Source organism: Microchirus variegatus (genome assembly GCF_963457635.1).
Source record: "Microchirus variegatus genome assembly, chromosome: 6".
NCBI classification, from domain to species: Eukaryota; Metazoa; Chordata; class Actinopteri; order Pleuronectiformes; family Soleidae; genus Microchirus; species Microchirus variegatus.
In genome coordinates, this window is record NC_139807.1 from 25,738,129 (window position 1) to 25,750,648 (window position 12,520).

A 12,520-nucleotide genomic window follows, 5' to 3' on the forward strand; every position below is an offset into this window, starting at 1 on the left:
GTGGACCATGTATTGTGCATTGTATTGTGATATTATTGGTATCACGGACCATGTATCGCATGTTGTATTGTGATATTACTGGTATTGTGGACCATGTATTGTGCATTGTATTGTGATATTATTGGTATCATGGACCATGTATCACGCATTGTATTGTGATATTATTGGTATCATGGACCATGTATCGCACATTGTATTGTGATATTATTGGTATTGTGGACCATGTATCGTGCATTATATTGTGATAATATTGGTATTGTGGACCATGTATCGTGCATTGGATTGTGATATTATTGGTATCGTGGACCATGTATCGTGCATTGTATTGTGATATTATTGGTATCGTGGACCATGTATCGCGCATTATATTGTGATATTATTGGTATCATGGACCATGTATCGCACATTATATTGTGATAATATTGGTATTGTAGACCATGTATCGTGCATTGTATTGTGACATTATTGGTATTGTGGACCATGTATCGTGCATTGTGTTGTGATATTATTGGTATTGTGGACCATGTATCGTGCATTGTATTGTGATCTTATTGCTATTGTGGACCATGTATCGTGCATTGTATTGTGATATTATTGGTATTGTAGACCATGTATCGTGCATTGTATTGTGATATTATTGCTATTGTGGACCATGTATCGTGCATTGTATTGTGATAATATTGGTATCGTGGACCATGTATCAAGCATTGTATTGTGATATTATTGGTATTGTGGACCATGTATTGCACATTATATTGTGATAATATTGGTATCGTGGACCATGTATCGCCTATCATGATCTGCGTTTCCCACTCCTTGAACAGATACTGTACTAGTCATATTAGAATGATCATATGAACCATCTATATCACGTGTCTCTGTCTTCTTTCCTCTTCCTCCACTGCGAGTTGCTGGTGTCTGTAGCCGTGCTCCTCCTCCCTCTTGCTGATCCTGGCTGTTAATCAGAGCTGCCTGGGAGATCAGGCAGCTGCTGTCATGATGCCCAGCCCCAGGCTCCGGGCAGCAATATTTATCACTCTCAGCAGCGAGCGTGTCACTGTTCTTCCTCCTACTCCTCCTCCTGTCCGATGCTCCTGCCACACACAAGCTGAAAACCAGTGGATGTTCTGTAAAACCTTAACTCACGGCCAGATCATGATTTTTACAGTGATGTTGTGATGTACAGGGATTGTGATGTATGCAGTCGCACGGCCTGGAGAACGCATGAGCTTAAGTCCAGCTGTCTGAAAACTCTGTCATGTGATTTGCAATCAATCCTCAAACACAGGTATTATAACAACCTGCAGATTAAAGTCAACGATCACAGATTTATCAGCATACTGCAGCTTTACATCCTTAAAAACAGTAGACATCTGAATCATTCATTAAAGGTATAGAGCGTAAGTTTTACAGATTTTTTTGTAATTATTCTGCCTCTGTTGGATCTTCATTAACAAAAGCAATGTAACATTATTTGTTACTTAATCTGAAGGATCTGTCAAGCAAAACTATCTGAATGAAGCATTTTTATGGCCAGTTTTGTTTAGTTTTCCCTTGTTTTAAAGGACATTAGAATCATTTGTATTCTGGGTTCAGCAGCATTTTGTTTACCTAATTTTTCTTGAAAAAAAGAACATTTACTCCAGTTTAAGAATATGTGGCTAGTTTTCCAGTGTATACAGCAGCAGAGCAGGAGTGAACCACCACTGCAAAACAGTCACGTGTGGCGCTGATCAGCATGAAATTACATACTACAGTTTTAAGAGGATTATCCCAAAAAACTTCACTCTCCCTCGTGTTTTCATATATTTACTTAAACACACAGTTCAGTCCAATAAACTGACTGAACCCCGTTCACACCCAATCATTTTACACTTGCTCTTTGCATCTGTGTGTTTTTATTGAGCAGTGGCTCAATTAAAACGAGGGTCTGGGTCATTGAAATAGGGCGTGGAAGTCGGCGTCTGCAGTCTGTGACATACGAGTATTTTACACAAGAGGCTTAATAAAAGACTGCAGGTTCAAGATTATAGTGCATGTCTGAATTTGTGTCCATATTATACCATGTTAGACCATGCGGAGCATAAAGTGCAGCGCATCAATTACTGATGCTGAGATGAGATTGAAAGAGCCCAACACTTTATTGTAAAACTATTGGTTTTTCAGTTCGACACTGTTGGATTATTATTTGATAAATGATGTATTTATGTGAGATTACACCACTTTTTTGTAATTTGTTTGTTTCAAAAAAGGTTGAAAAACACTGAATTGAAACACCTCAGAAACGTAATAAATCATTTTTATTTAAAATATAAAAGTCAAGGTTGTGCATCTTTTCAACGTTCAAGTTGAAGAACTTTTTCAGCACTTTCAAGGTCCATTTTGACACTTTTCCAGCAATAAATCACACATTTATACAAATTTACACTTATTTTACCGTATTCATTTTCCGGTGTATGTATGTCCTCAGGAGACCAATGTCAGTGTCAGAAATATTTAGTCTGTCATCTTCTCTGTGATATTTTTCCTAAATTCCATAAATGGAAGTGAACTCCAACAGGAGTTTGTCCTGCCAACATCACGTGACATAAAAGTGAACATCAAGTGAAGAAGAAAAACAGTGCACAGGAATTTACATAAACATATTTTATTAACATCATTAATATTATTATTATTATTGTTAACTGTTTAGAATACAACCATGGTAAAGCATTTTTCTTCACTTTAACTCTTTGGGCATCCAGTGCCGGATTAAACAGCTCACTTAGTTCAACGTCACAGCTGCTGCTGTTGTTTTCCAGCATTCATGTGTTCGCTGCAGGTACGAGGAAGATGAGGAAGAGGAGGAGGAGGAGAAGGTGGAGAACCCGCGACAGGAGACGCAGAATCCTTTTGTGCTCCTGCAGCGACAAACAGGAAACGAAGCAAAAACACACGACAGTGTCACCTCCAGAGCAGCAGCAGGCACACAGTGTGTTACTTACACACACGCACACAAACACACACACACACACACACACACGTGACTTGTGCCTCCATTCGCTTAGTATAACCCAACATGAACTGTTCTGATGTGACCAGATTGCACTTAAAAAAATACATTAAATTACATTTTCCAAATAAATATTAGTCCATTATTTTTTCATGAGACACATTTCTACAAACATGGATCTGTTTTCTTTTCGCCCTTTTATACCCTCAATGATTATTTCTCTGGGGGCAAAAATAATCTTTTCATGCTACATTTAACGAAACCATTTCTCATCCTATGACTCACTCCGTCGTCCGCGCCAAGACACACAAGACACATACGCAGGAAACTGACTTATGTAAGGAAGCCGACGTATGTAACGGTGTAACAAGACACAAACGTACGAGAGTTGAGTCCCACGTGAAGACGGTTAATGACCTGAATGTACTTCTGTGACGTGACATGTTTTGCTTTTGTGTTGGGATGACAAACCGTGAAGTTAATTTTATAGAAAGTACGTTTTTTTAAGTCACACACCGACACAAATATTTGTATGATTGAACAGTCGCTCAATGGAGGTTTTCACAGTATCAGCGTGGTTCTCGCTCAACAGTCGCCACACCTCCAGTTTGGATTTGTGCTGCCACACACACGCACACACACACGCACACACTAGGGTACTTCAATAAGTTCTCCACCTCATTAATCATCCATAAACAAAGAGGCATAATGTTTATCATCAATTCTTTTTGCAAATGGTCGGTGAGAGAGAGACTAAAAAAAATCTACACTCGGTTTCTTTTTTATGTTGTTATTTTTGTATTTATTTTGTGTTATTTGCACCATAAATTTCCTTGGTTTAAACTGGTTTTTGACCATTGGGTCAAATACTTTATCCTTTAATTGACCGAAGTAAAGGATATAAAACTTTAAAGGCAGCAAAAATATGGAGTTTGCATGTTCTCCCTGTGTGTGCGCGTGGGTTTCCTCCGGATTCTCCGGTTTCCTCCCACAGTCCAAAAACATGCAGATTTGAGGATTAGGCAAATAGATAAGACACTCTTAAATGGTGAATGTGAGAGTGAATGGTTGTTCTGTCCAGGATGTCACCCAGACCCGCCCTATACTCAGCTGAGAGCTGAGAGTGACCCTCATGTGGAGGATAAAGCGGTAGACGATGAATGAGTGACTGTAACATTGGTTTCTACTATGACTCGTTTCCAGCACATACTAGACATGTGAACGGTGTTAAACACCTTTTTTATCATGCGTTCACAAGTGAACCCTCTAATTTTAGTGTGAAAGAGGCTTCAATCACCTGAGCCAAACTGAATGGGTGTACGATGAAGTTGTCCATGCTGTTGATGAGCGTCAAGAGGCTCAAGATGTGACCTTAGATACAGGTGGAGCACGTAAGGTGATTGTACATGTTGGTATAAAAGAATGTGTCTAATTCCACCTAAATGTTACACACTGGACCTTTAAAGGAGACTATGTAGAAAGATAAGATGTTCTCTGAGTGAATAACTTTTTGAAGTACCCTCTTGCATTCATACAAACATTAAGTACCTTGACGTGAGGAACAACAAATGCAAACATCACCTGGTTTCATCATTAATTAAATCAGTCTATTATTGCTTTCAAATACCAGTATTGCTTTACAAGATCAACTGACAGAAAAAAGGGGGAAATGTATCCATCAGTCAGTCAGTTCTCGCAGGGAGACAGCCCTGACCTGCAGCCCTCATGGAAATACAAAGACACGTGTTTTTCGTACAAAAAAAAGAGTTCAGCTTAAGTCCCAGTGAGTTTATACGTTTGAGACGGCACTGTTTGTGTCCCGCGCCTGACGGATGCCATACAGCCACTTGATGACCCTGGCGTTCCTCTCAATGACAGAGATGCCGTAGGGCACGCGCTCACTGGCCCTCGCGGGCCCGTCCTCGTCATCCTCGCCCTCCCTCGCACAGTCGGCTTCCTCTCCGCACTCCGAGCTGGGCGTGCTGACGCTGCGGAGCTTGGAGACCGACACAATGTCCGAGTTGGCTCGGGTGAAGCGCTCCACCCCGCCCATGCCGTTCACCTCGTCTGGGTCCAGCCCGCAGTAGTTGAAGAACCGCTCCAGGTCAGCTGTTGCGCGCGAGTAGCGGTCGCTCAGGTCTGACTTGGAACGGTGCAAGGACGGGTGCTTACGCGCCGAACCCTTTGAGCTGGCGTTGGATATGCGGGTGAAAGCGGGGGAGGCCGGTGGGATCATACCTGCTCGAACCAGCAAGGGACTGGGGGGCAGATAAGCAGGAGGGGAGGGCAGAGTCTGGGAGGCGGTGTTCTGCTGGGGCTGAGAGTGTGTGGGTGGAGGCGGTGGTGGAACCTGTGGGTGAGGAACCTGCCCCTGTGGAGTCTGTCTGGGCCTGATCTGGGGCTTCAGTTGGGCCCTCTGTGGCTTCCTTATCTCAGCCTGAGGCCGGACATCCACCCTGCGTACTGTCACTGAGTTTGGGGAACTGTAGGGCGCTGGAACTGCGATGCGCGGCGCTCGAGCTGGAACAGGAGGTGGACGACGGGGGAGTTCCCCAGCAGGAGTCCGGAGAACGTTATTGAGCGGGGAGGAGGTGCAGGAGGAGGTGGTGGAAGATGTAGTGGTGGTGCCGTGATTCAAAGGTTTCAGGTTGTTGAGCAGTCGGCTGCTCCTCTCCTGCTCCGCTGACAAACTGCTGCTGATGCTCTTTGCTCCAGACGAAGGAGATGACGAGGAGGGGGAGGTGGAGGACGACGAATGGGAACTTGGTCCGTCGTGTACATCATTGATTAAATTATTCAGAATGTCCAAGTTCAGAGCGGGTCCTCTTCTCCCTCCCACTCCCTCTCTTCCTCCTCGGTTCTCTACATCCACATGGCAGTTGGGAACTTTGCGGGCAGGAGGAGAGCTGATCTGACACTGCAGCATCATCCCCGGGGGAACGAGAGGCTTGCGGATGATTGGTGGTTTGATGGGAGCCTGGCGGTTGAGCGCCACCTGATGGCTCTTCACGTACTTCGCCTTGTCGGCCTCCAGACGCTCCACTGCGCTCAGTTTACGAGCCCCGGGCTCAGCCTGGCGACGGAAGTAACCCGGGCCCTTGTTAAGTATCCTGAAGGGCATGGCAGAGGTGAAGGGAACCCCGGCCAGTCGACCGTCTGATGGGCGCAGCGTCTCCACCGGCATCCTGGAGGAGCTAACGGAGAGAAGCAGGGAAAGCGTCATTAATGTGGCAACTAAAATATTATTTACAGTGGTTACATTAGATGCACAGAGTTTAATTTCTGGCTCTCTCATTCTCTCAGTAAAAACAAAAAACCTAGTTTGATGACAGGGTAACAGGGTACATGAACTTCAGCTGATTAAGTGACTGATCCTCTGATTGGTCGTTGTCACAAAGTCGCAATCATTTCTATTTCTTTATAATACTGAGGAGCATGATCAGATCAATAACTTTATCTGTCGACTGTTTTACAAACATTACAAAATAAAAGCACTGTATCACTTCAGACCCTATTCGCATTCATTTTTGTCAACCTGGCTTTTATTGTGAAATATTTGTAGAACCAGCAGCTTCATACTAAAAGAGTCATGGCATTTTGAAAACACAGAGGAACATTTATTATTTATGCTGATTTTCAAAAGTAAATGCAGTGTAAAAACAGATGACGTCAATAAAAAGTGACTAATATGAATAAAACAGTCCATTACCTTCCATTTAAGACGATTTGTATGGATTTAAAGAGGCTTAGACACTTTAGCATCATCATTTTTAGATATTTTAATACAGGAATGCTACATACTGTATTTTCAAACAGCTTATAATACACAGACAACTGGTGATTGTTAAAACAGGGAGGCCAGTCTGTAGAAAATGAGTTTTTTGAAGTTTTTTGAATGTTTTGAATGTACAAAGTGCCTCTCGTGATGGAGCTCTGAACACAAAAGCGTCACCACATTTGGTTTTAACGTTGATGCAGGGCTCGGTGAGGAGGCAAAGGTACAGGACCCCAAGTGGTCTGGAGGAGGAGTCTGGTTGAAGGAGTTCTGATATACAGAAAGGGACGAGACCATGGAGGGCTTTGTGTGTTGTCGGTAGTATTTTGAAGTGAATTCAGAATTTGACTGCGAAGCAGGGTAAGGATGTGAGGATGTGAGGAGGATTTAGCTCTACACCAGTCTGGTTTAAGGCTAAACACAAGAACATGGTGAGAACACGTTGAAGGTTCTGGTATCAAACCAGCATCAATTATGGTTACCGTCAGGCTGAAAGAGCAAATGTATAAACAACTGCCTCAATCTCTTTTTTGTCCCCACGTCTATCACACGACTCATCAAAGAATCTGGTTAATTCTGTCAGTTTAGTGGCACATTACTCTGTGTTAACTGGGTTCCCCTGCCTTGTTTTTGCAGTGTTTGTGTTGTGTTTAAATATCAGGTCTGCCCCATATTTTACAGTGGTCTTTACTTTTTTGGTAAGTAAATGCAATTTTCTCTTATTTTTTTATTTATATTCCATGAATTTGACACCCTTTGTTACCTTTTTTGTTGTTGTCCGTCTGTGCTTATTGTGTATTGTTCTGTCACTGATGCAGCACCCCCCACCCCCAAACTAAAACTCCCTGTGAGGACAATAAAGTATGATTGGATTTGAGTCCGGCTGCTGCATTTTAGATTTATATTTTCCAGAAAGACATTTCTCCAGTAAATTATGTGCAAGGAGAAGAGAGACTCATGATTGTTTCAGTTTGATCAATGTTTTATGCATTTGTTGTGAAACAAGCACAGAGTGTTGTGAGTATGAGGAGGTGGAGGGTGAAGTGAAGGAGATGTGGCTGAATGAACATAGTCTTAAAGCTGCCACATGTTCTCTCTAAGCTTAAGAAAAGAGTTCTATTGTACTCTCTTTTCTACTCCCTCCCATCCTCCCAGTTTTGCACCCTCGCTCCCAGTTCTCCCTTAAACTTCCTTACCGGTGACTGTGCTGATGCTGCTGCTGCTCTTCTCTCCTTTCTTTTCTTGCTCCTTTATCCTTCTTAACCAAGTGTGGGCTCAGTGAAAGGCTACTTGTCGGACAGGGTCAGTCGGGGTCAAATTCCACATCAGGTCCTGCCAGACCACATCTATTAGCTCAGGACTGACCCAGAATAGTAAGGCTGTGGATCGGGGTCAGTGGTCAGCCACAGTGATCTGATGGAAGCTCTTTATCCTTAAAAGCAGGTCTGGAAGATAACGATCCCCCGTCACAATGTCCGTCCACCTCAGTCCGTCAATATCCAGCTGTGGTCACAGAACTAAAAGCAGACCAGATCCCCCACAGTCCTGGTCCTGGAGAGGGTTTAAAAACAGTGTCCAGGGTCAGTTGGAATCATGTGTCATCCATGTCATGAAGAAAAACATCCACACACAAAAAACACACTATCTTTCCCTCTCTCTCTCTCTCTCTCATACACACATACATACACACACACATACACACACAGACGCTCTAACTGACAGACAGACTGGGACTCTCTTCAACACTGAAGTGAGGCAGACGGCAGAGGCTTTAATATCACGGCTGGCTCCTCCCAGCCTGGCCAATCACACGTCAAGATGGGAGCCCCAGAGGAGCACTGGAGGCGGGGCGGTGGGCGTGAGGTGTGTGAGCATTGGTCCACCGCGAAAGGGATCCTGACCAATCGGACCCCTCCCCCCTCTGAGCACAACAAAACACTGAGGCAGAGTTTTCATTCAAATGAAAATTCTTTTGAAAAGGGAGAGGGGGGAGGAGGGAGGAGGGGGGTGGACAACGGGCAAAACAGCTGCAATTTTTACATGGACTTGCGTGGAGCGCAGCAGGGGGCTTTCGAAGACAGTGAAAAACACTGAAAGGCTGCACAACTGTTCACCTCCTCCAGCTCTTTGTCCCAGTCAGAGTGTGGACACAGGATTATCTCAGTCGCAAGCAGCTCTGCTTTCATTTCTATTTCAGTTCAACCTTTTTACTCGCTGCTTGATCTGCAGTGATCACAGTGAAAAAAAAACAAAAAAAAAAACACACGAAATGACAGTGACAGTTTTTACTTCATTTAAAGTCCACTGTGGAAGATTGAATATAATGCCCATAAGCATGTTTCTATAAGTGTATAATGGCTTTAAAATAAAAATCATTTTGTTCAGCATCAGCCTTTTAATTGTACTTTAGGTCAAGTACATTTGCTTTGCAGAGGTGTCATCTTCAGGTTTCATGAATCTACAGCCAAAGCTTTATTTAGTGTTTTGAAACAGAATTTTACCACACAAGAAAAGATACACAACATATTTTCTTATATGCCAAGGCCACCATAGATATGTGACATAAGAGTCCTGAATTTGTTGTAATCTGTAGTTTCACCTTTAGAGTTCACATGTTTGCATATAGTGATATATTTTACATAGCATTTATTTGAAATGTATCAGATTTAATTTTTTTTTATCTTTCAGATATCCAGTGATTCTCACCACGATCGGACCAATACTGATACTAAAGCCATATCCACAATAGAAGGTAAACAATCTTTTTCTTTGTCGTTTTGAAAAGAGTGCAGGAAGTTAAAGGAAATGTCTTTATCCATAAGAAACACCCACTTTGACTGTGGTACATACACCACCTGTATGTGGCGCTGTAACACTGCTACACCAAAAACAGAAGAAAAAGACGTTGAGCATGCACATAAGACATGCGCCGTCTACAAACCTTTTTAAAATGAAACTTTATTTACAAATCTATACCACTGGACGCGTTACAGCCGTGGCACGTCAGCAGTGCGGTTCTGCTTCCTCCTCTGCCCAGCGTCGATCCCCACCGGGCGCGTTACAGCAGCAGCGCGGTGCCTTGGGAGCCGGTGGTATTCACGGAAGATCTCGCGATAATCTTGAACGGACGCGAGTTCGCGAGATCCCCGCGATAGACTGTGTGAATAAAGGAAACAACAACAACACAGCTTGAAGAACTATTGATCTGGTGTCATAAATGATTTTATGTTTCTCCACTTCAACACTCCACTTCTCTCGTCGTACATTATGACTCTCCGAGACGCTCTGATTAATTGACTGTTTACCTGGCAGCACCGGCCACGACGTAATGTTGATGTGAAGTTGAGACAGGCTGTATGACCTGCGTATTGTGTTTTATTTTGAAAGGGGGGCAGAAATGTTTTACTTTGATTCTGTGTCAGACTTCCTGCCTGGTGCGATCTGCTCTTTCTGTTGAAATTTACGCGGTTCAGCAGCGGTAAGGGCAAAAATAGAACTGCTACCTATCGATAGCGCTGCGGCGCGGCGAGCCGCTTCTGGGACGCTGCTGAGACGTTCCGCAGCATACCGTGGAAATGCTCTCATTGATTAGAATTTGCAACGGCGACCGCGCCGCTGACGTGCCGCGGCTGTAACGCATCCGGTGGAAATCCAGGGTAAGGCCTAAAGCTAGGTTTATGGTCGCCGTAGTGTGCCGGGCGCCGCAACGTCATATCTTCGGGCTGAATTTCTGTAACTTTGTCAGCTGCGGTGCGCGCCAACTCAGGTCGAGCAGGTCCGTTTGTAAGCATTTGTATGACTCTTCTGTCCAAAAGCATCAAGACAGTCAAATGGCCTTAAATTCATGGAAGGAGATTGTTACCACGTTACAAAAAGACAATAGTTTTTGCAGTAGGACGTGGAAAAACATGAGGGACAGCTTTGTGAAAGTTGTTGTTTACTACTGTTGCTAGGCAGAGTACTTACAACTCTACTGTTGTTCATTTTGTGGGTTTATAGCACGTGTTCTGTATTACTTATTGATTGAAAGGCACCACGCAACAAAACAGTGAAATGAACTCACGCACAATCATAAACAAGGCTCATGCCACTGGACAGGTTCAAGAAAGAGGTGGCCCTATGACATCATCATTTGGTTATCTACAGAAAAGAACACAAGGGTGGTGTTTTGAGATTTTCCCACTCTGGTACTCGTTTCAGGACTCCCAAAATATTTGTTTCTGTGAGGTTTCTGTGCAAATAAAAAAACAACAACTTTGGATTCACCTAGACTTGTTTTCATGTGGACGGTCCTTAAGTATAATATTATCACGAGCATCATATTCACCATTATTCGCATTAAAACATCACATCATAGCAAAAAAAACTACACTTTTTGTTCTTTTTCATCCTCCACCAACACTCCTCCACTCTTCACCCTCGCTCATCCCTCCCTCCTTTATCGTTTACAACATTTCACTCCAGGGTTACATCACACTCAGAGAGTCAGGAGGCTCCACTCCTACTCCTCCTCCTCCTCCTCTTCACTTCACCTCCACCTCTAACAGATCTATCCACACATTTTTAATTAGTCTTTTTATAGCCGTCTTTGTTTGCTGCATCCTTTAACATGTGATCATGTTTCCCCCCACGTCTCCCCCTCTCTCTTCCTCTTCTCTCTCATCCTTGAACAGCAGACTGAGCAAAAGCAACCATGACAGCTTATACTTGGACACACACAAACACACAAACACACAAACACACACACACACTTTAAGGCACAAAAGCAAAACTGAGATATACACACACACAAAGTCGGTGCACGCGTTACTTTCATCTTTGCCATGTGACAAACAAAAGGTTGGTTTAAAATAGTTCAGCTTAAATTAAAACCCGTTTGCATCACAGAAAATAAGGATTCACAGCCCTCATGCTACCAAAGGCCTTTAAGCAAATCCCCATGGAATACATTCAGGCAGCAGTGCAGTAAAAAGAGACTTTTATGGAAAGACTGGAGGCAGAAGAAAGAGAGAAAGGGTTTCATCTTAAAGGGCAAAGACAGAAACGTTTGTTCACCAAGTTTCAGTGAGAGGAGGACAGTATGTCCGACAGAGGATGATGATGATGATGATCACAGATGGGAAATTTGAGACATTGAAAAAGATCTTAATGATCTGATGATGAGGATGAGGAGCGATGGACAGACTCACATACACACGCACTAACCTACAGTACAAATATTCCAAAGAAAGTTAATTTCTGTCCGTCTCTACCCTAACACACATTAGGATAGTTTGGGATTTTTGTATAAGGCACTGACTCACACCAGAATTTTCCTCCCTGTGCTGGAAACCGAGTACACAGATGCTCGCGCTGACTGATAACAGTGTCAGCGAGAACAAAAACCTACACAATATCTTAAGCTCATGTTTAGTGCTTTATCTGATCGTTAAACAGCCTTTTCCCACTGGAAACTGAAGTTTGTCGACTGCTCACTCTCCTGCACCAAAGTCCATAGAGAAAATCACACCTTTTAGCTCACAGGGAAACAGGAGCTGCTGATCTCCTGTCGACTCCTTTATTAAGTGTGTTTCACTTGGTTTCATCGGACCCAAGGATTTAAACACCAAAGTTACTAATGGAGACGACAGTGGATCAAAAACTCCCGTCTGCTGTGATGTTAAATCACATTTTTCTCGATGGATTTTGGTGCAGGGAGAAACTTGGTTTACAAAGTGACACACAATTCATTTTTTTTTTTCAGCACAAAACTG

The 12,520-nt window shown here is 43.3% G+C and overlaps 1 protein-coding gene across 1 annotated transcript; it reads right to left on the bottom strand.

Annotated features, from left to right (window-relative positions):
- Positions 1 to 4,610: 4,610 nt before the first annotated feature.
- On the bottom strand, positions 4,611 to 8,089 carry LOC310928173 (protein FAM110A). The gene is made up of 2 exons (XM_083890665.1): positions 7,964 to 8,089; positions 4,611 to 6,186 (listed from the first exon to the last, which is right to left on the bottom strand). Exon 2 carries the CDS (start codon positions 6,174 to 6,176, stop codon positions 4,782 to 4,784), a length of 1,395 nt encoding a protein of 464 aa, XP_083746791.1. The 5' UTR covers positions 6,177 to 6,186; positions 7,964 to 8,089; the 3' UTR covers positions 4,611 to 4,781.
- Between the last annotated feature and the right edge of the window lie 4,431 nt (positions 8,090 to 12,520).